A 23186-nucleotide genomic window follows, 5' to 3' on the forward strand; every position below is an offset into this window, starting at 1 on the left:
CAAGGCCAAGTTGCACACAAATCATGGAGGTTTTAGTTTCGCTTGGGTGAAAGTACTTTTCACTGTCCTGAGCTTCCCTGATTTGACCTTTGGTGAAAGCCAAAATTAAAGAACAACAAGAAGCTATTTCTCAGAAAGAAATGGTGTTTCGTTTCCGGAAAGGTATTCAAAGTCTGAGAAAGGCCGGGGTTTTGATATCTTGAGCATGAGAAGTCCTGGGGTGAGGGGGATATGTGCTAATGCGCCAGCTTTCTATCACGAATGCCGTTCTCTGATTGGCTACGCTACTCACTACTACTCTATTCTGTGAAAGATAGTGAGTAGCGTAGCAGTGTTCCCTTGTTAACAAAACGACGGCCGATTCTCCGCGTTTTCGAAATGTCTGCGAAGAGGATTTAGATTAAGTTTTGAACGGCTAGTAGATTTATACTAAAACATTTAGATTATTCGCTCTCGCTTTCTATCGCGTGATAGTTGACTCGGACTGTGCCTTCGTCAACTATCACGCGATAGAAATCATAATCATAATCTAATTATTTAATAGAAAGACGATTTTTAACCAATGAGCGCGCGTATTTTCTTAGGACTGTTTTCCAGTGAGCAATAGTTTGCGGACGGGATCATTTTGATTGCAATGCAGTCACGATGATACGTTTGTATTTAATTTCGATCAAGTTTTGCTTTTCTTTGTTGTGTATTGTAATGTTCTTAAGCCGTTTCATATTTCACTTTAGTTGTTTGCTTGAGGGCCACTGATTTCTAACGGAATTGTTATGTGTAGACTTAGGGTAAATAAAGTATATTATTGCTTTTATTATTACATACTGTGGTCGCTATTTCTTTTCGCACTGGCGAAGAATCCAAAGTTCAATCTTAAAGTATTCCATTATTAATATGATCTGCTCACGCAAAGAGCAGATTAGTAAATGCATGCCTGGAAGGAATGCATGATTTTCAGGAGTGCGCGTCTGTTAGTAAATCTTGTAATTTTGTCTTGCATATATGACAAAAACCCAGAAAACACACTGAGGAAATGCGCGCAGGAACACAAAATGTGCACAGAGCGTAACACACTAGAAAACGCGCTTCAACAGGGGTTCAAAATGTAGGGAGGAATGCACAGAACTAACGGACCAGAGGAGGCAATTAAGAAGTCTCGCCACACACAACAAAAAATGCAGAGGGTGTAGGAACTTTAATTAACGACGAAACACACGATAGAATGCATTAGGCTCGCATTTTCCAACTGGACCTGGTTATGACAGGTTTAAATATTTGAAATGCTTCAAGCTATGGAACCGTCACGTCGCCTTCCTCAAGTGAACACTGAGTGTTGGTTGTCACGAGGTCTACATTGGGGGAGGTCACGTGAGAAAATACATCGGTACAGGAACACGGTCTCGATTGAGGGTTAGGGCCTGGCACCGGATTTCAATCGCCTCCTTTATACTTGTTCCAATGTCAAGTCGAGATAGTGCTTCACAAATTGCCTGCGCGGACAGTCTTGTAATAAAGTTTGCTGTAGTACGCCAAGAAACCGTGTGTTCTCAAGTGTCAAGTTGTCGCAAGTTTTGAAGAGAGTAAACTTTCTAGAGCTGTTCGTTTGTACCAGTGGTTAAGAATTCAAAGAAGCCGTTCCTAAAAAAAGAAAATAAAAATAATAAATGGTTCTTCTGTATGATTCAATATGGCAAGGTAAACAGGCTTGCCATACGGTCTGATTCAAACATTTTCAGCGAAAACAACTTTGCTAGTAAGCTTTTCCGATCCAATTCAAATTACACTCAATACCATCCAGTTATCTGATATATAATACTACTTTTTTCCAACAGGAGAATTTGAGATCCCCCTATTCCCTTCATGCGACAGAAATTGGAGTTTTGGGCAACATTAAAGAGTTAACTGACATTTAAAGCAACCAAGAAGGAAATAAATACATCAATAGTTTGAAACTGAGAAGACAATGTCCTCACCTTTTCTCTTTCGTCGTTACCCCAGATGTACGGTGGCAGTTCAGCGGAACTTAATATTGGGAAAACACTGTCCATGTAAACCTCCCTGAAGAATCTCCTGATGTGTGACCCGTCCCTCTAAACAAAACAACAAACCACCAATATGCCACGTTCAATGTATCAATATTTTAATATGGCTCCGAGGCTTTCGGGTAATTGTAAATTTTTAAGTTTCTTTTGTCTCTCAATTCCCAAAAGAGACTTGGATACAAAGAAAAGAAAACCAAATATAGAACGCCTCAGAGCTATGCTAGAATATTGATATATCGAACGTGGCCTATTGTTAATGAGGACAACATTTTAGTATTGTATAATGTTTAAAATAAAGAAAAGCATTAATATCTGTAGAAAACAAAATATCTGTAAAAAAAAAATCAGTATCTGTAGGGGTTCCATGAAAGAGAACGTTCAGAGTGAAATACTATTTAACAGCAGGGCAACAGCACTTTATAACAAAAGAAATTGAATAAGTTACAAAATAAATTGACTACATCTTTAATTTAACTTTCGTTTGTTCTTCTCGTCCCAGCAGCGCTGTCAAAATTAAAAGTATGGTAGTGCTCAATGCAACTCTTGTAAAGTTTTACATGAAGCGGCATTTAATTTTCAATATTATAAATTATATCGTTTGAAATACACGATTTTAAAATTGGAGACTTTTAAGGCGGAAAGTGACGATATTACAAACTCTCAAAGTTGCGCTCTTTTGGCCCAAAAAATGTCTAGGGGAATGGGTCTAGTTGAGTCAAATCACAGAGCAGGGCAAATCACCACAAAACAAAGCAAAACTGTGGCTTTTTCACTTCTCAATGCACGATCTGTTAAGAACAAGCGCTCTTCAATCAAAGATAGAAGAACATGAAAGGTCGTGCCAAAGAACAATAGAAGGAAACTAACCTGCATGACAATGAACTGTCGGAGCGCTAAAAACAAAATAGCAGACATCGCTGGTGTAGTAGACCAATATAAACCTGATATCATCTTTGGTACTGAATCCTGGTTAAGTTCGAACATCGAAAGTAACGAAATATTTCCAAAGAGCTACAAAATTTTCAGAAAAGATCGTCCTGATGATTGCCACGGCGGAGGCGTTTTCCAGGCAGTGAAAAACGATATTATAGTAACACATCGTTCGGACCTGGACACCGACTGCGAAATTATTTGGACCCAACGTCAGCTAGCAGACAAGAAAACAAAATCACTGCTATTTGGATCATATTACCGACCAAATTCCTCCAGCGTCACAAGCCTTGATGAACTAGATGCATCACTGTTAAAACTTGGGTCAAGCGTGCATAAAAATAACATCATTGTTTCTGGTGATTTCAGTGCTCCTGATATCATCTGGGATACTGAATATTCAAGTCACTCTCCTGCCTCTGACAGACTGTTAGAAATAATTGATGATCACGATCTGAGTCAACATGTCAAAGAACCAACTAGAAGGGACAGGAATTCACAAAACATCCTAGATCTAATTTTCTCAAATAATTCCAATATCATTGAAAATATCAGCGTCGTCCCTGGTATTAGTGATCACGACATTGTCTTATTCACTGTGAACACTTCCTGCCGTAGAAAGAAAAATGCAAGAAATGCATATATCTCTGATTATTTAGGGGAAGCTATTGAAGAAAACCCTAAGAGATTCTGGTCCTATATTAAACAACTGAATAAAGGGTTCGCTTTATTTAAACGGAGTGAGAACCAATTATTTCCTCGATAATAAGAAAAAAGTCAAAGGTCTGAGCAGGAGGCTTTGACATTGCACATGCACACAGAGCATTCAAATAATAGACTGTTTTCGATAATATTAAAATTCAGCTTGGAAGTGAGGCCTAGAGAACACAAACAAAGGAAAATGAATGACATGTTTATTCATTTATTTTGTTTGTGTCCTCTAGGCCTCACTACCAAGCTAATATATCGACAGTGACCTGTTACCTGCAACTCGTGAGTCGCGCCCTTCATCCATTATAACCTTGGTCAGCAGTTGCCGGTACAAAGAAATGGATTGAGCGTACATGTGACATGTTAACAAGGTGTCCGGTAACATGCTACAGAGATACAAAATAGCAACTTATGAAATATTGTCACTGGTCAATGACAGCAAATAAAGAAGAGTAAAACAAAAAGGAGAATATTGAGATGAAAACCTTAATTATCATGCTTGCATTGATACATCATCATAACTCAATTCGTCCCCCCACCGCTGATTGGTTAAAATCGTATTTCTATAACTCGATGGAAACACAGAACTAGCACGAACTGTCGACGAAACGTAACGATGGCATTTAGATGAAAGTTTTGAACGACTAGTAGATTTATACTAAAACAATTAGATTATTCGCTCTCGATTTCTATGCGTGATAGTTGACTCGACGATAGAAATCTCGAGCTCACAATCTATTTATTTAATAGAAACACTCGTGAAAGTTTGGGAGAACTCGGGAAAGCTGTGGAAACACTCCCCTGCGGCTCGTGTTTCCACAGCATTTCTCGTTCTCCCAAACTTCCACTCGTGTTTCTATTAAACAATTAGATTATGAGCTCAAGATTTCTATGCGTGATAGTTGACTCGACGATAGAAATCTCGAGCTCACAATTTAATTGTTTAATTAATAGAAACATTCGTGAAAGGTTGGGAGAACGCGAAAAAGCTGTGGAAACACTCGCCTGCGGCTTGTCTTCCCACGGCATTTCTCCTTCTCCCAAACTTCCACTCGTGTTTCTATTAAACAGTTAGATTATGAGCTCAAGATTTCTAGCACGATAGGGCGAATAATCTAATCGTTTTGGTAGAGATCTACTAGTCGTAAAAAACTTTATCTAAATCCTCTTCAAAGACACCTCGAAAATGCCAAGAAGTGTCGTTATATATCACCGAATAGATGGTGAGTAGCGTAGCCAATCAGAGAACGGCATTCGTGATAGAACGCTAGTAGATTTATACTAAAACTTGATAGAAACACGGTACATGTTTTCTATTTCTTGATAACAAAAATTCAAAATAATTTACAATTTTGATATTAAAAACGAAAAGAGCTTGAGATAAATTATTATTTTCATCATCGTCATCATCATCATCGTCATTATTATTATTATTATTATTATTATTATTATTATTATTATTATTATTTTTTACGCCTGACTTCGTAGTGTACGTATGGACTTTTGTGAGTGGGCCAAAAGTTGACTTTATTTTAATTTTAGAGCAAAATAAGAACTCTTAGCTCCTCAGTAAGTGATCAGAGTCTAATTTCCCCCTACAATATCAATGCACTGTGGAGCAGACAAGTGATCAGAATAAAGAAATTCGTCAAGTTAGAGATATTGCCTTGATTTAATACTAAATTCTCAGAACTTACGTTAACAAACATGTATCGTGATGAGTAGCGAGAATAAAAAATAAATTAAAGTACTAATCAAAGATTATGAGGGTGCGTTCGACGCCTTCACTTTAATGTCTTGAATGGTTTCATTAGCTGACTTTCAACCCGGCTTTCAACTACTCTCCATTGCTAAAATCAACATTTTTTTTTATCAACAACCGAGGTTTTACGGACAGACATACCATAATGACAAAATCCATGACAGTATTTTCCTGTGGTTTTCTGGTTAGCAAACAGAGGTCCCCTCTATAAACTATGATTTAAATTGTGGATTCATTCAGCGACGGCGCCAGTTTCCGTCGACTCACAAGTTTAATAGAGCTAAAATATTTACGTTTGCCTTCACGTTTCATCCTAAATATTTTCACATTTGCTGGCAGTGTTTAGGCTTAAAAAGCTAATTTGTAAAAGTATATTTTATACCTACATTATTGTAAACTGCTGGAAGCACGAATATTAGGCAACCTTTGCAATCGCTTGCTCTTCTACGTAAACAAACTCCATGCGATTGATTCGAATATTTGCGCTGAATAAAAATAGACAGCATTTACATTGCTGTTCCTTGGTTCAGGCTTGCTCTTACTCTCCTCCAATAATTATGTTGCCTAGTAGTTAAGGCCGGAAGGTACCAAAATTCAAACACTTGCTAGAAATGCTTTTGGTAGAAGTCTATTAGTGACCTGCCTTAGCATATGCTACATGCTCCGCCCGACACGTTATCTGCGAATAGACTGCAATGAATCGAGAATACACCTTTATAGTTAGTTGACAAAGAAACTGTTTACTTCCGTTTCCGCTACCACCTTTTACACCAGCCCATAACGGAGGCACCCCCTCCCCCTCCTCCCCCCCCCCCCCCCCCCACTACCAAAAAAATGTTTATATACATACTGGAATTACCGTAAGAACCAAAATAATCCGTCTTTTTGGAAGGTTTTGTACAATTAACACATAACGTGCCGATAACAGTGGAATTCAGTCGTTTGCATACAGCTTGATTTAGCCCCAGTAAAACGTCGCTGAACTTTCTCTGATTAATAACTCGCGTGTCGAAGGCGCATCAAAGTGGACAATTTGCAAGCTTGCGTGTGACGTTACCCTGCCTCAGGAGAGAGGTACTGGGGATAAGGAAAAATGAAATCTGAAGAGTTTTATTTTGTTTGGCCTTTCCAGGAGTATTTCGTTCTCTTCGACCTATCAGGCATGTCTTTGGCGGTACGTGGAATGGCATTAGGGACTTTAAGATGTGGTGCGGCTACCCTAAAGTACGACGGCAGATAGTAAAGATTGCATCCAATGGCATGCCATTACGCGCGTCCCCGTACGGCTTTCCCGCCGTAGCCTTGCTGTCTTCTAAGGGAAAGTGCCTGGTTTCACGTACTCTTCAACACGCGAGTATTAGTGTGTTATTTCCTTCTCATTTTAAAAGTCCGCTCTAAGATAGACTAATTGTTACTTTGTTATTTGTGCAGAAAATTGGACGATTTAAACATCTACCGCGAACGACAGTCATATTAGTACCGGGCCTAATGACTGCAGACAACAAAGTTACGCATGTAAAAAGCTGAATTATAATCGTCTACTGCTACTCAAAATGAATTTCATTAAACCAAAAGTTCTGTATGTTTGTTCTTATCATGTTGTACGAACACCTTGCCCGAGCCGAAATCGAGCTTACATCTGTTAATTTGCTTAGTAGTTGGAGTCACAGGCGGCTCTAAAAGGAAAATTTAAGTTCTGAGAGAGGAGGAAAACATCGTCAATAATCAAGCCCATGTAGTATGAAAGTAGAATAGAGTTCTTGGTTTCCTTGAACGAGCTTGAACGAATACATTTTTTTGCAAAGACAAGTAGAGGCTACACACGACATTGCTTCACCGCGAAATCTTCATCGTTTGATTTTGGCGGGAAAATGCCGTTGTGAGCCTAGTCCCTCAAGGCACAAAGTAGCCGCAGTAGAACCTCGCTGTTGCATAATAAGCGGGCGGATATACTATGATCAGATGCTTTCTTGGAATTCCGGGAAACACCCGAATCTGCGCGATTCGTATTTTCCACTTCTCAAAGGGAACTCTACTGTGATACTGTGGTAAGACTGCGTTGTGTCCTCTCTTAAGGCCGCCTCACACTAGCCGATTTTTTGTCGGCCGACAAAAAAATCTCCACTTGCCGGCTGGTGTGCGGTGAATTCAGACAAGTCTGAAGTCAGTTTAAGGTGGCTCTGAACGCTATCTATGGAATTTTTTTAAACTTTGCCACACATTACGTCTTGTCATGCTTATCAATTTTTGATACGATAAGAAACATTTCACCGTACCGTTTCTGAATTGTAAACCCCTTAAGCTGTAACTAAGGGTGTTTTTAGCAAGTCAAACTGTTGCTATAGTAACTTATTGTGTCAGGAAAATGATAACAACGTGTTCACCAATGATTAGGCAGTTTTTTGATACCATGATTGTAGCATCAAGGGATAAAGAGTGGCATAATGACCCATCAAAATCAAACTGCTGGAAACTGTTTTGAGCCACCTTAAAATGTTTGATCAATTTGCTGTAATGTCGTTAGCTGAGTCAAGCCATTATGAAGCAAAGGTAGTAATCAGTGACTGATCAGTTATGGCCTGATTCAATTAGTTCATTTTTGGTCAAGTCTGTGTTGCGGCTGGTTGAACAACATCATGTGAATTCCGTTGAGGTCAAGAAATACATGTACCTTTAGTTAGTGACTACTGTTTGTAAGGTGAGAATAGTTGTTGGTACATAAGTTGAGCAGTGTCTGTTCTTAGTTAGTTTGGTGGTCAGTTGTTGAAGGTGTGTTGTACTGTGGGTTTAAATTTGAATGGAGTTAGTAGTTTGGTCTAGCTGCTGTTGTTGTTTTTGTTGCTGTTGTTGTTGTTGTTGTTGTTGTTTTTTCAAGGTATACCTTGTGGAACCTTCCCATTTTCTCCATTTATTCCCTGAATTTTCCCTGATTTTGAGAATTGAAAATTTCACTGACTATTTTTGGAAACTGACATGTGGCAACCTATAATAAAAGTGCATCATTTCCAAAAAAAAGAAAAAAAGTGGTACATGTTCATTTTTTTCCTGTCCTAGAATTTGATGATCCTATTTTTGATGACTTGGGGCACCCTGTAAGGATGCCCTATGGGGGACTGCCCTGAAGGAACCAGGTTAAGTTTTGATTTGATCATTGCATAAGGACATTAGTGTTTACCTGGTCCTTTTAAGCTTATGTCTTGTCCTGAGGTATTTTGACTTCAGCTGTTCAAAACAAGAAATACAAAAATTTAGATACTATATTCTCTACAAACTCTCTCTTTTTTTTTCTTGATTGCATTCACATGTTAGGTGGGGTACCCCAGCAAGGCGGGTTACCCAGACAACTGGTCTGGGTAACCCGCTTCGGTGGGGTGAGTTTTCTCCATGTGAAAGCTGCGGAGTGGGGTAACCCGCCTAACCGGGGGTAATCAAATCACTGTGCCAAGAATAACATGGCAGAACAACATGGCTGCCAACCGCTACGAGCGTGGTGAGCTATTTCAACAATTCACCTCCAAAACTGCCAAAATGCTAATGAAATTGACAGTGCTGGAGACAATCTAAGCATGGAATCAGATGGTCAGGGTTGAAGCAAAAGGCAGCTTCATCAGAACAAACAAAGAAAACAAACGTTAGTTCTTTATTATGTGCGTGCTTAACAAATGGTGCGATTGCATTTTGGACCTCACCCCACACCCCCAGGGTTGTATGTGAAGATAATTATTTCTTTGCCACAGGTAGGTCAGGTACCATGACAAAATGGCAACAACCAAGGGATTAAGAATAATTTGGGTTACAAGCTAGATTTACTAAACATGTACATAATACATGTAGTCACTAACCTATACAAAATAAATTTGCATGTATCAACCTAAGGTAATATCCCCCTGTGAAAGAGGTGCCTAAATTTCATGGCTATTTACAAATGCTGAAATTAGCGACATCCCAAAAGTAATAACCATTCAAAAACTACATTTAGTGATCTCACAATTTAATGTAATTTGACTTGTTATGAGGAACAATGAAAACAACAGATAACACAAGCTAAACCCTATTAACCCCATATAATTATTTGCTTTAGATGACTGTTATTACAAACTAAGGCAATATTTTATTTTTTGGTTTAATTAACCAGTTATGTGCACTATCAAGTGTCAAGACTATAAATGCCAAAAACAACCTGTGCGCTGTGCAGTGTCAAGACTATAGATGTTGAAAACAAGCTGTGTGCTATTCAGTGTTAAGACTATAGATGTTGAAATAAACAAGCTGTGTACTATTCAGTGTGAAGTCTATAGATGTCAAAAACAACCTGTGTGCTATTCAGTGTCAAGTCTATAGATGTCAAACACAAGCTACATGTCCTATTCAGCGTCAACTCTATAGATGTTGAAAACAAGCTGTGTGCTATTCAGTGTAAAGACTATAGATGTTGAAAACAAGCTGTGTGCTATTCAGTGTAAAGACTATAGATGTTGAAAACAAGCTGTGTACTACTCAGTGTCAAGTCTATAGATGCCAAAAAACAAGTTGTGTACTATTCAGTGTCAAGACTATAGATGTTGAAAACAAGCTGTGTGCTATTCAGTGTCAAGTCTATAGATGTCAAAAGAGGCGGTGAGCTCTTTCTCGGACAACAAAACTCCCGGTGAGGATGGATTCACTAAAGAATTTTATGAGTCTTTTTATGATCTCATTTGGCGAGATCTGCTAAATTCTTATAATGCAGCTTTTCAAGGTGGGTCTTTATCTATTTCTCAAAGGAGGGGAATAATAACGTTAATACCAAAAGCTGATGGGGATCTGTCCGAACTTTCCAACTGGCGTCCAATATCACTGCTAAATATTGATTATAAAATTTTGACTGAAGCTTTGGCAAAAAGAATAGAAAAATACCTACCAAAATTAGTTAATTCAGATCAAACCGGATTTGTTAAGGGAAGGTATATAGGCCAGAACATAAGACTTTCAAGCGATATAATGGAATATCTAAATGCTAAAAAGACCTCGGGACTTCTCCTTATTATAGACTTCGAGAAGGCTTTTGATAGCCTTGAATGGGATCTTATTGCTAAAGCCTTCAATGTTTTCAATTTTGGCCCAAATGTCAAAAGATGGATATCAATCTTTTATAATGGTGTACAAAGCGCAGTTATAAATGGTGGATTTTTGACCAACTATTTCAATATATCAAGAGGAGTTCGTCAAGGTTGCGCACTAAGTCCTCTCTTATTTATCCTTGCAGTGGAACTGCTAGCAATAAAGATACGCCAAGAACCAAGCTGCAGAGGCGTTGACCTCCCAGATGACCAGGTGATCAAAATCTAACAATTTGCTGATGACACCACTATAATAACGAAAAATGTTGAATCTCTCAAACCCTATTTACAGATCTTGGATTGTTTTGGAATTATTTCTGGATTGAAATTAAATAAGAAGAAAACTAAAGTTATGTGGATCGGCTCTATGAAAGATAGTAATTTGAAAGTACTTGACTTTAAAACAACTAAAGAACCCATTAAAGTTCTTGGCGTCCATTTATCCTACAACAAAAGTAAATGTACTGAGAAAAATTTTTATGATAAGATCAACAAAATGAAAACAAAATTAAATTTATGGCTTTCAAGAGACCTCACAATATATGGCAAGTCTTCACTGGTGAAAGCTTTAGGTATATCACAGCTAGTGTATGCAGCATCTATGCTGACTGTTCCAGGATCGGTTATTAACACAGTTCAAGAGAATCTGTTCGCCTTTCTATGGAAAAACAGGAAAGACAAAATAAAAAGAATGGTTATGTATCAACCAGTAGCAGAAGGAGGAATTAATTTTGTTAATTTTTACATGGTCATTAAATCATTATGCTTGGCTTGGATTGGTAGATTACTAGGCGAGTCCGACGATAAATGGAAGGTAATCCCTAATTACTATTTTCGAAATTATGGTGGTTTATTATTTCTCCTTAAGTGTAATTATAATGTAAAATTTTTGAAAACAGATCTGCCACTCTTTTATCGAGAACTTCTTCAATATTTTCAAGATCTCAAAAATACAGCTAACATCTTTCCAAATGGCGAACTCATTCTTTGGAATAACAATTCAATAATTATAGATAATGCAACTCTGTTTTGGAAATCGTGGTTTGAACGCGGAATTGTGATGATAAAGGATGTGCTAAATTCTAAGGGAAAGTTTCTATCATATGAAGAGTTCAGCAACAAGTTTAACATCACCACAAATTATATGCATTACTTTCAGCTAATTTCAGCCATTCCATCTGAGGTGAAAAGGAGAGCAACTCAAACTTTTATACCTGCAGCTGATCTTTCTTCGACCTCCCCATCCATTCTTTCAAATCAAACTCTAATAAATCTGGCTGAAGCACGCTGCAAAAATTATTACCAATTGTTTAATAATCATACCCCTATTGTCCCGAGTGGTGTAAAAAAGTGGCAGAGTAAATTTCCTGAGAAACTTGGTGACTGGATTGGATGCTTTCAAGATATATATCGCCTCACTAAGGACAATAAACTTCGCCAATTTTGTTTTCGTTTCTTACATAGAACAATTGTAACGAAGAAAGAACTTAAACTATATCATTTAGCCGAGGACAATAAATGTATATATTGCTTTAACGCGGATTCAATAGAACATACGTTTATTGATTGCAAGGAGCCTGTAAAGCTTTATTCACAAATTATATCATGGTTCAATCATTCTCAAAGTACTGAGATAATACTTTCAAAAGAACAAATTGCTTTTCATGACACATATCACGTGACTGATGTGCTGTCAGACCCTTTAAAACGCAAGCTAGATTTGCTCATCATCCTGGTCAAACAATATATCTATGCTTCTAAATATCTTCAGAAAGAATTGTCTCTAGATGAACTTGTAAATAAACTGATTGTTCAATGGAAACTAGAAAAATGTGCTTAAACGTAAAATCACTTATCTAAAAAACACCACTTATGGGGTATTAAGTTGATTAATTAACAGAGTTATTACAATACAAGGTTAACGTAGTAAATCCAAAAATGCTCTCAATTAATATCAATAATGTAGCGTTAAAAAATTGTAATACTTAAAGATAATGCATAGACCCCCCCCTTTTTTTTTGTATTTGTATATTTTTTTCTTGTTCTGTGTAGTTACTTAGCTGTCACGTTTTCTTTTTCTTTCATGTATGAGAAAAGTTATTGAACCTTGTAAAACTTCAACAGTGCATGTAAGTGTAATGTACGTGTGTTTTAGGTGTATTAATAAAGTGCTTCATTTAAAAAAAAAAAAAAAAAAAACAAGCTGTGTGCTACTCAGTGTCAAGACTATAGATGTTGAAAACAAGCTGTGTGCTATTCAGTGTCAAGACTACAGATATAAAAAACAAGCTGTGTACTATTCAGTGTCAAGTCTATAGATGTTGAAAACAAGCTGTGCACTATTCAGAATTCCGATACCAGGGGAATAGGAATAATACAGTTACGTGCAAGTTTTAAATTATGTTTCCTAAACTTTACAAAAATAATCATGAACTTTAAATGTAATTATCAGTCAATCTGAAAGTAGCAGCGCTCTGAATGTCAAAGTAATCAGCAAGATTAGGAACCTCAAATTAATGTAATTTCACTTGTTATGAGAAACAATGAAGATAAGAGATGCAACAAGCTTAGCCAATCGCAATGATAGCAGGGAAATGCTGGTACATCTAAAATGATAGTTGTTACAGTACTTTCAGAACTTAATGGTGACATGTTTGAGGAGGATTTCTGAAAGAGGTTTAATGTAAACAAGTTCTTATTTGTCTTTTCATGGTTGCCACAGGCCTCTCTTTCAAAATTCCCTGCATTGATTAATACATTGATTATGTGGAAAATACACTTGATAATTTCCAATGTACTGATCATCAACAACAGTGAACCCACAGTTTAAGCTCTTTAACTGCTGCCACAGTGAGTGAGCCTGAAGCAAACAAATGAGACAGCAGATCTAATCTGTAAAAAAATTACTAACAATATAGAGGAAATCAACCACCTTTCATGCAAAACGCAAGGAACTGTGGTCGGCAGTAAGATCAGGAATTGTGGTCGGCAGTTATTACTGATGTCGCTTCACTTCATGACTCCACCCAATACAAGAATGTATTTTTCTCCCAACTAGAAAAAAACCTGTGCGAGAACCAGTGCGTGCACGCAAAACTGTCACACTCTCCCTCTTTCATTGATAAATTTATTGACTACAGCAATTGGATAATAAATCTCTTATTAGATGTTTTGGTATGTAGTATCGCTTTATATTTTTACTCGTTGTTTGTATTTTGACGAGCCCATAGGGCTCGTCAAAATATGGCACAACTTGTAAAAATATACAGTGATACTACACACTAAAACATCTAACAAGATATGTATATATTTGCCAGTATTCTTAAGGAGATCTTGTACAAAATATACCCTGCACTTGCTCCAGGTTTTCTAATACAAAGATTTTCCTTCAATAGTGATATCTTTCTTGTATTCTGTATAGTCAAGTCCTCTTTGAAGCAGTCATCCAAGTATGATGGTCTCATAATTCACAAATTAAAGTACTCTTACTAGAAGTTCCAAGTGAAAGAGGGAAATATTATTCGAAATATTACCTAGTTGTATTTCAAGAGAAACAGTAATCCTCAATATCTATCGAAGTAAGCATAATATTTGGGAATTGCTTTCAACGCATCAATGGGCTCACTTGGTAACCTACCTACATGTATCTAAACTACCTAGTTAATCATAGTGCTTTAACAGTTATCCTAACATTTGGAAAGTTTAGACCTCCTCCACATGGTCTCATACAATGGGCATAGCAAATAAAAGCATTTCAAAAAGATTGCCTTCTAAAACATATAGTAGTTTACACAAAAGGACAGCACTTAAAGTAACTTTAAGACATCTTTTGTTATGATTAAACAAATACAAATAATTCATCCGAGATAAAACTATTCACCTACCAAGATGGATATCAGTAGAATTTCTATTTATTTGATCTTGCCTGCTTCCCATATTCATGGCAATACTGAAGATATGGTGAGGGGGGGGGGGGGGGGACAACACTCGTTGAAACACTGAAGATAGAGTGGGGGGAGGGGAGGGGGGGCGCAGCCACATCTTGATGTTTCATACAGGACGAAGCAAGGGAATCTAGCTGGGACAAAGGGTATTAAATGCATATTGCCACAGCCAACTCTTTCTTAAAAATCAAGTATATTTGTTTTCTCTAAAGGCTGGTTTTCACTAGAGCATAAGCACAAGCACAAGCATAAGCATCAGCACCAGTGATAAAAGCTTACCTACACCTCCAGTCAAATCGCACGCCAGCAAAACTTTCCAGCTCTTTGTGGTAAAACGGCAACATTCTTCACCTAAATATACAAGAAGTACACTAAGAAAAGCAGGCAATCCTCTCTCCAAACAAATCATGAAAGCAGCGAAAAGAAAGGCGCTAAATACACTGAAAATAAGAAAACAATTAACCTTTCCTCCGCTCACGTTCAACTTTCGCGGTCCCACAACATGGACGAACTGTCCTTGCAAAGAATGCTGGGAGAGTTCACACATCTCGTGCGCTAGCCTCGCGATATGGTTGCCGAAAAGTAGCATAATTTGACAAAAAAATATTTTCATTTGGTAAATGACATATTTTTATTCGCTAAAAATATTTTCATTCGGTAAATGACATATTTTTATTCGCTAAAAATATTTTGATTAGATAAATGACATATTTTTATTCGCTAAAAATATTTTGATTCGATAAATGACATATTTTTATTTGCTAAGAATATTTTGATTCGATAAATGACATATTTTTATTCGCAAAAAATATTTTCATTCGATAAATGACATATTTTTATTCGCTAAAAATATTTTCATTCGATAAATGACATTTTTATTCGCTAAAAATATTTTCATTCGATAAATGACATATTTTTATTTGTTAAAATATTTTCATTCGATAAATGACATATTTTTATTCGTTAAAATATTTTCATTTGATGAATGACAATTTTTATTCGCTAAAAATATTTTCATTTGATAAATTACATATTTTTATTCGTTAAAAATATTTTCATTCGATAAAAATATATTTGTTCGATAAAACCGTTCCCATGCTCCTTTTTGCATTCGATAAAAACTATTTTTATTTGATGCTTTTTTCATTTGATAAAAATGTACTTTCGATAAAGTCACATGACCCAAGGAGGCATGGCCACAAAGCATTACGGCACGATTACAGAGCTTCAAAGTGGATAGATGCGAACACAGTGCAGAGTTCTCACTCCACGCAACTGGTCACCTGAGAGGCTGTGGTTCAATGGCATGCTTAATCGACAAATGCAGAATGAGGCAATTACCCAAGATATGATGGAATGGTATGGTACTGACCCAGAGGGCCCATCTCCTTTGGAGGAACATGGATCTGTTGAAGTTGAAGAGATCGAGAATCCTTTCCCAGAAGAATTGTTTGAAGAATTCAGACAGCTAATTAATCCAATGGCTGAATCTGGCAGCTTTGGTATAGACATATATTTGAGTGCCCTTGAGGCTTACCGTGAGTTGCTTGAGTAACTTTGAATTTTCCTTTGACAACCTGTAAGTCATATAACAGACCAGCAACATGCTGAAGTTCTTCAACTGTATAATGCAGGCCTCTAAAATTTGGAAAAGGCACGTTTTATGTGCTAAAAGCAATCTTGAAATAAAAAGGAGCAATTCTAACTACAATTGTTCAAGTTTAAAATAAATTCATTTTTGATTGACATAATTTTTTAACCAAACTGAATTCAATTTTTTCTTGTTTGAAAATTGTTATGTAAATGAACATGATTGAAGCAATAAATAATACTTAGAACTGGTTACACAAAAATTAAACCATGACTAAAATTAAAACAGAACACATACATTTACATCTGTTTCTGAGCAATGTTAAGCGAAGTTGATAATTTTACTGTAGTTTTCCTTTCAAACTAGACTGAAAGCATTCATTTGCTAATTTTAATGAAATCCTTGTTTATGCTTTTTTTCTTCCACAATAAAAGGCAGTTGTTGGGACTCAACTTATCTACTATAAACATTGTTTTCATGCATTTTCATGAATTCCCACAGGCCTCATTGGCAGCAGAAAGGGGGATGGGAAAAACAATATATACAGTAAGCTTTCAATGGTGTCCAGACTGAATATACCTCACATTAAAACTCTTGTACCAGCCACAGCCAGCATGTACATGATATTTCCCATCAAAAAATATCAATGTTGGGTATGAAAAAAGGAGCAGAAAGTGTAACAGTTTATTTCAAGTATCACCTGTCAATGGCAACACTAATAGTAACTAACATTACAATAAAGAAACAGTTTTGCCTTGAGAAAGTCCACTGAACATGAGTGTTTTCAGTTCAAATGAAAACAGGAGCTTTTAATACAGGTTTTCTATGTAAACAGTTTCAACTGAGCATACTTTGTAACTAGAAGTATTATTTTCATTAATTTTATATTTTTAGTTGTCTTAATTGCCCACAAACTTACCAATGACAGGGAATATTGATTCAATGTTACAACTTTGATACAACTACATGCATAAACTAACCCAACGGGCATCTTGTTTAATTATAATAGAACTTAGAACAGGCATGCTTTATCAAGTGGTTATCAACATTAATATGGAACACCAATAACAACTTATTCAATCATAATTTCCATTTTTTAAATAACCAAAACCAAAACAGTTTGTTAATATTTTCCTTGGTTTTTAAGATGTCAATAAAAATTTCTAGTTAAATTTTTAGACACTTAAAATTTGCCAAAGCCTTCACCACCATAAAGGAGACTTGTTAGGCAAGATTGCTTGAAATCCTCATAGCAACTGAGGGCTACTGGTAGAGAAATAGTAGAAAAACAGGTGCTGGCTTCAAGTAGTTTCTTGGAAGGATCACTGTTGTATGTCACTTCAAACTGATCGTGGGAGTGCAACTGGGTACTACCAGAAATAAACCTTACCAGGGTTTTCACAAAAGACTTGCCTGTGTTTTCATCTGAAATAAAATCATATTTCACAATAAACACCTACTGGGATATAAAAGCATACATTCAGTTGCTATGGACATTGGAAGATTTCAGCAGACTTACCACTGAAAATAACTAAAACAGAGACAAATATAATCATTGGTTTATCCATCTAAATCCTGTGGAAAAGACAAAAATACTTGACCAAAAACGGAATGAAAATGAAATACACTGCAGCAAGTGCTGTACATGTGCAAATTGAAGAAGGGCATAGTAAGCTGTGTTATTTATTTCTTATTAAGGAAATTTGTTGGAAATATGTTGTTTTATGAATAAAAATTGCTTTGTTCATCTAATATTAAGCTTCACATTTTACATGTATGCTGTCATGCAGTGCACTTCACTAACTCTTGGCAATATCTAACCTTTCAGGGAAGATGGTTCATCAATGAATTTGTAGAACCATTCACATGCTAACTTCTGTTCTGCAGACCTGGTGTCATGTTGACCATAAATACCTGTCCTCATGCGTTCATTCACCATAGTTGCATCAATGTCAACGTCATCTTTGGTTGGAAACACTTCCTTAGAAATGCTTGAGTTTTCCCGCAGTATTCTTCCTAATTCCATACAGTCTGAAGTCCTTTAAAAAAAGAGTCCATTGCCAGGGTCCTTGTGATGATAACCTCTGTTGTCATAATGTCTTTGATTGCCCTGTCCTTGTTCAGCTTGGTAAGTGGCACATCACTGAGACCATGGCTTACAATCTTTTCTTCCAATTTCTCTCTGTCATCGGCGGTGAGTTCCTCCAGGTCATCTTTGCTAAGCACCTAAACATAAATGTTTTTTTAAATTAAAGTTAAAACAACTAGCTTTTTAATTTATCCAACGTCTCAGGTTTCCTCAGGTGTTTGAGTGACAATCAACAGAAATGTATCAGGCCTTCAAGTCTATTACAGGATAAAAGGAGAGGAAGCCTTGCCTTTGTGGTTAGTAGCGTTTAGATCTGTACATGTGCCAGGATTTCACGTCTAATCTCTCGTGTTCACAGTGTAGTGTTTTTTGCATTGATATCAGCGTTTTCCTTGAGCATTAGTTTGTTAAGAGTGGACTCTTCTCAAAGGCTTTTTGTGACGGGTGACTGTTTATTTGTTTATTTAAGGTATAATTTGAAAATTACTACATTGGCACTCACTCGGTGCAGCCTGAGGACTATTTTCCAGTATTTCTGGTGGCAAAGTACTCACTAATGGCCTGCCTCACTTCACTCCGTATGATCGAGCGATTTAATGCCATGCTTCCATCCATCCTCTGCGTTTTGACAACATAAAATGGCCGATGGCGGGAAGCTTTGTAACCGTGCCGTAATCCTTTGTGGCCATGCCTCCTTGGGTCACGTGACTTTATCGAAAGCATATTTTTATCAAATGAAAAACACATCGAATAAAAATGGTTTTTATCGAATGCAAAAAGGAGCATGGAAATGGTTTTATCGAACAAATATATTTTTATCGAATGAAAATATTTTTAACGAATAAAAATATGTCATTTATCAAATGAAAATATTTTTAGCGAATAAAAATGTCATTTATCGAATGAAAATATTTTAACGAATATGTCATTTATCCAATAAAAATATTTTAACGAATAAAAATATGTCATTTATCGAATGAAAATATTTTTAGCGAATAAAAATATGTCATTTATCGAATGAAAATATTTTTAGCGAATAAAAATATGTCATTTGTCGAATGAAAATATTTTTAGCGAATAAAAATATGTCATTTATCGAATGAAAATATTTTTAGCGAATAAAAATGTGTCGTTTACCGAATGAAAATATTTTTTTGTCAAATTATGCTACTTTTCGGCAACCATAGTAGCCCGCCATAACGTATTTCAATGCTTCGAAAATAACTTGACTTTGTGAGCCTACCGGATGGCAAAACACTCCCCGATAACGTGTCTTATGAGAAGTGGATATCTCATGGAGACTTCATGTCCTAATGGCGCCGATGCTACGACCTTTTCACACCTTGAGCTATTTTTAGAATTACTGTTGGCGCGAAAATATGACATCATCAGTCACATCACGCCTCCTACCTGCCCCCAAGTTGAACCAATAAAATCTTCTTGCTTTACTGTTTAGTTATTCAAAATGGCGCACAAACTGAACTCGTCGTCCTCGGAATGTTTCGATACAAGTTCCTCTATTTTTCTTGATTCTTCTTTGGAATCAAGTGTTTCGGAAAGCGAAGCTGAGGATAGTGACGAAGAAACAGCTGAGGGTGAATGCAAAAGTTCTGACAGTCAACGGAGAAAAACACCAAAGGCAAAAACTAATGGTACGACATGGGTAAGAGTAAGCTTGTGTCCAAAACAAAATCGCTACATGAGCAGCAAATGGAGGAATTATCATTGTAGGTTATTTCTAACGAAGAGGTTAAGAATGTGGAAGGCGAATTACGGCTTATCCACGAGAGAAGAACTCATTCCTTTCTTGCGTTCGGTGGACAGAGAAGTCCGACAATTCTCAACCAACAACAACTTGCGCAAGTATCAATCAAAGTTTCTGCACCTGTGTCAGAACTGTGTAAAAAACAATGAAAGTTTAGAGACTGACTTTAGGGCTCTTATTGCCACGTTACCAAACCTTGAACGTACAAGTGATGAAATTGTTGGCGGCATCTTTAAAGAACTTACCTCAACATTAGCCAATACAAGGATCAATGAATTCTTGAATCCAAAAAGTAAAATAGATTTAAGAATGCAGGGTAAAGTAGTCGACGCTGATGAAATGCTGCGACCTAAACTGAAGTTGTATGCACTGGTATCAAAACGTAAAGTTTAAGTTCCTTGACTAAAAGGGCCAGTCAGTTAAAGGCCAGCCATCATGTCAGCCTGCTATTTATGACCAGATTTTCATGGCTCATTGCTGGCTGCGGCCTCTATTTGGTAGAACGTACTCAGTATTTCACCACTTCAAAAACTATACGCAGTTTCGCTCACATGGTAATTCTTCAGCTTAGGTAAAGAGCTTAAAATTTATAACTCTTGTCCAGGATCTTTAATGTACATGAACAAACCAATCCAAGTTGTACCAGGACTTCTACAAGTTTCAACCCATTTAAGAGGCTACCCTGCTCAGTTTCTGCGTATTGAATTCTTCAACTACAATGCAGAACTCTTTTGTTTTATTCTGCCAGGCCTCATAACCATTCCAGAATTTTAGTATGTTAAAACTGGGCTAATATGGTGGATATTACAGGTACATGAAATCAATACCTACATTTAGTATGCATCAAACTCACTATCTCTTTTCTGGTTGGCCGTAAGCGTACGGTGAATTTTTTAAATCAGCACCTGTGACGTCATCTAGCTGCAGATTATACAACAGTCATGTCAAGGACACTCAAGATCACCGGTCATCATGGCATGTATGACCGCAGTGCATCAGATTTCTAAGGGTAATCATGTCAAGTTCCTGCACTTTGTGTTGCTTGCTATTAGTGAAGCAAAAACATGCCTTCCATTTCTTTTTTTCATTCAATTAGGCCATCCCCTTTTTTTCTCTGTTTAGCGTCGTCTGACCAACCCAGATTTTCACGTTTTCAAAAAAAAAAGTTATGCAGAAAGTAATGACACATTATATCAAACAATTGTCACTTTAATCTGAAACATAAGCAATTTTTTGCCTTACAGATTTTTAGTTTTTTCCCTGTTCTTGTTTGATTTTAAAGGGACACAGTCAGCTGGCGCACATGCTCATTAGATACCATTTCATAGCTAATTTACATATAACAGATATGCAATCCAGTGTTTTTAACCAAACATGATAAAATAATATCCTAGGATGAGCAAAAGTACACTCAAAAACAGATTTTTCAGTAAACGATTGAAAATCAAGCAAAACACTGCAAAGATTGAAGCGAATTTCTAGATGTATTTGATACGTAACTTTGATTTCAGGTTGATGTGAACTTTTTTAGCTTCTTTTCAAAGTGACAAAACTAGTGTCCAGGTCAGCCTGGTCCCAAAGCTGACTGTGTCCCTTAAACAACAATGTCGATTTTTCCTTCCTCCATTGCCGCGATGTTGACTTTATAAGCACACCTTGTTGTTTCCAGGCTCCATGGATATTATGCCGAGGTACCAGTCTCCTAGCTCCAGACTCCTTTTCCAATTTTATTTTTGTTTTTGTTTTCTCCTTTTCTGACTGACCGACCCAAAATCAGAAAACACATTCGACAATAAACAAAAAAAAAGGGGATGGCCTTATGTAGGATAAAACAATTACTAGATTAAGTTTTTGTGATATCCAAAGTAATCAAGGTCTCAGGTAGGGTTATCAGCTGCAGCCGAAGGCTGAGGCCGATAACCCTTACCTTCACCTCAATTAGTAGTATATTCTGGATATCACAAAAACCTCATCCAATGATTGTTTGGTATCAAAAGTAAGAATTAACTATAACTAACAGCTTGGTGGCAGCATCTTGTATGTTCAGTTGACGATTTAGTTGAAGCATTTTCTTATCTTTGGAAATTGTTGGTTTTTGAGAGGAAGTCTTTTGAATTCTTGAGCAAGTTTCAGAAAAGTTTATCTACTTTTTTGAACAAATTTGACAAATGGACTCTTTTGAAATTGGTATAAAAAAGCCCACAAAGTAGCAATAATGTTTGAATTATCCCAGCTTTTTCATATATACAGCTGCATCAATAAAATACTTACCTACTGGGACTGTACTCGAGAACATGGCTCTCAGTCGTTTGTTCCGAGTCCACTAGCCTCCAATACTATCCCTTGGCATGTTTAATTATAATTATGCTATTATGTTGTAGTATCTCAATGTGTAGTTCCGGAAAATATCCACACCTCCCCCACGGAAGGGATTTTTTCTAACACCTCCCCACCCCTCTGGAAATTCCAGTAAAGCTTCATACAGTTCTTAAAATTTTTTGGTCTTCCAGAATACCCCACCCCCCAGGAAATTCCAATCCCTTCTGTGGGGGGAGTGTGGATATTTTCTGGAACTGCACAATAAGACTGTAAGAACAGTTTTTCTGTTGTTGTTGTTTTTCATTTTTATTTTGTGTGATGTACATGTACTGTACATGTACTAATAATGTAACATTACTATCAGTCTGTTATGACCTCTACAACAACTGGCTTTGTTTTCAAGACTATTATGAATAGAGTGGTTTTATATCAAATATCATAAAACCAAAACCAAAGTAATGACAGGGGTCTCATTAAGGGTGGGACACCAGGCAAATTGACTGGCTGTAAGGACAATTCTGCCCGTCTGTTTTGACCATCTCCAGGAAAATTTTTCTTATAAAAAGTTCAGTTCAAAAAGTTTTGTCGGCCAGTGAGAACTAGTTGCCCTCCTGTTGAAAACATTAATGAAACCCCTGAATGACTTTATTAGCCAATCACAAAGGACAACGACCATGCCAAGAACCAATCAAAACTCCAATGAATACATGTAGTCGACATGAAGTGCAAAAAAAACAGTGTACGGGTGCACGTGAGTCACATTGATTTTAGTTTCATCTGTGATATTTGGATGAAAAAGTGGTGCAAGGTTTTGAAAACAATGAATGGGAAGGCTGTGTTTTCATCAATAAAACACACTGGGGCTACTATACATGGCCAAAGTATTTGAATAAACAGTAGAACTATGGTATAGAGTGTTAATGTTTTTACATTT

General features: G+C 36.7%; 3 protein-coding genes and 1 long non-coding RNA gene across 5 annotated transcripts; 2 read left to right on the forward strand and 2 right to left on the reverse strand.

Moving 5' to 3' along the window:
- Positions 1 to 1648: 1648 nt before the first annotated feature.
- On the reverse strand, positions 1649 to 15649 carry LOC149108064 (uncharacterized). The gene is made up of 6 exons (XM_089295624.1): positions 14952 to 15649; positions 14768 to 14839; positions 8621 to 8667; positions 3957 to 4069; positions 2910 to 2935; positions 1649 to 2090 (listed from the first exon to the last, which is right to left on the reverse strand). The coding sequence occupies exons 4-6, from the start codon at positions 4066 to 4068 to the stop codon at positions 1899 to 1901; spliced, it is 330 nt and encodes a 109-aa protein (XP_089151750.1). The 5' UTR covers position 4069; positions 8621 to 8667; positions 14768 to 14839; positions 14952 to 15649; the 3' UTR covers positions 1649 to 1898.
- LOC149108065 (uncharacterized) lies at positions 15645 to 16219 on the forward strand. Its single transcript, XM_089295613.1, has one exon. It carries the CDS (start codon positions 15729 to 15731, stop codon positions 16041 to 16043), a length of 315 nt encoding a protein of 104 aa, XP_089151739.1. The 5' UTR covers positions 15645 to 15728; the 3' UTR covers positions 16044 to 16219.
- A 509-nt stretch (positions 16220 to 16728) lies between these two features.
- Positions 16729 to 18918, reverse strand: LOC149108066 (uncharacterized). 2 transcript variants are annotated; one of them, XM_089295606.1, is made up of 3 exons: positions 18723 to 18918; positions 17901 to 18305; positions 16729 to 17504 (listed from the first exon to the last, which is right to left on the reverse strand). In XM_089295606.1, exons 2-3 carry the CDS (start codon positions 18103 to 18105, stop codon positions 17263 to 17265), a joined length of 447 nt encoding a protein of 148 aa, XP_089151732.1. In that variant the 5' UTR covers positions 18106 to 18305; positions 18723 to 18918; the 3' UTR covers positions 16729 to 17262. The 2 variants fall into 2 exon arrangements, with proteins under 2 accessions (XP_089151732.1, XP_089151731.1); XM_089295605.1 differs by having other exon boundaries at positions 18671 to 18918.
- LOC149108067 (uncharacterized) lies at positions 18333 to 19192 on the forward strand. Its single transcript, XR_016209025.1, has 2 exons — positions 18333 to 18464; positions 18638 to 19192. It is a non-coding gene; the product is annotated as an uncharacterized LOC149108067 (long non-coding RNA).
- The last annotated feature ends 3994 nt before the right edge of the window (positions 19193 to 23186 follow it).

This window comes from Orbicella faveolata, unplaced genomic scaffold, assembly GCF_042242905.1.
Source record: "Orbicella faveolata isolate gen_17 unplaced genomic scaffold, um_ofav_v1 contig_26, whole genome shotgun sequence".
Taxonomy (NCBI): Eukaryota; Metazoa; Cnidaria; class Anthozoa; order Scleractinia; family Merulinidae; genus Orbicella; species Orbicella faveolata.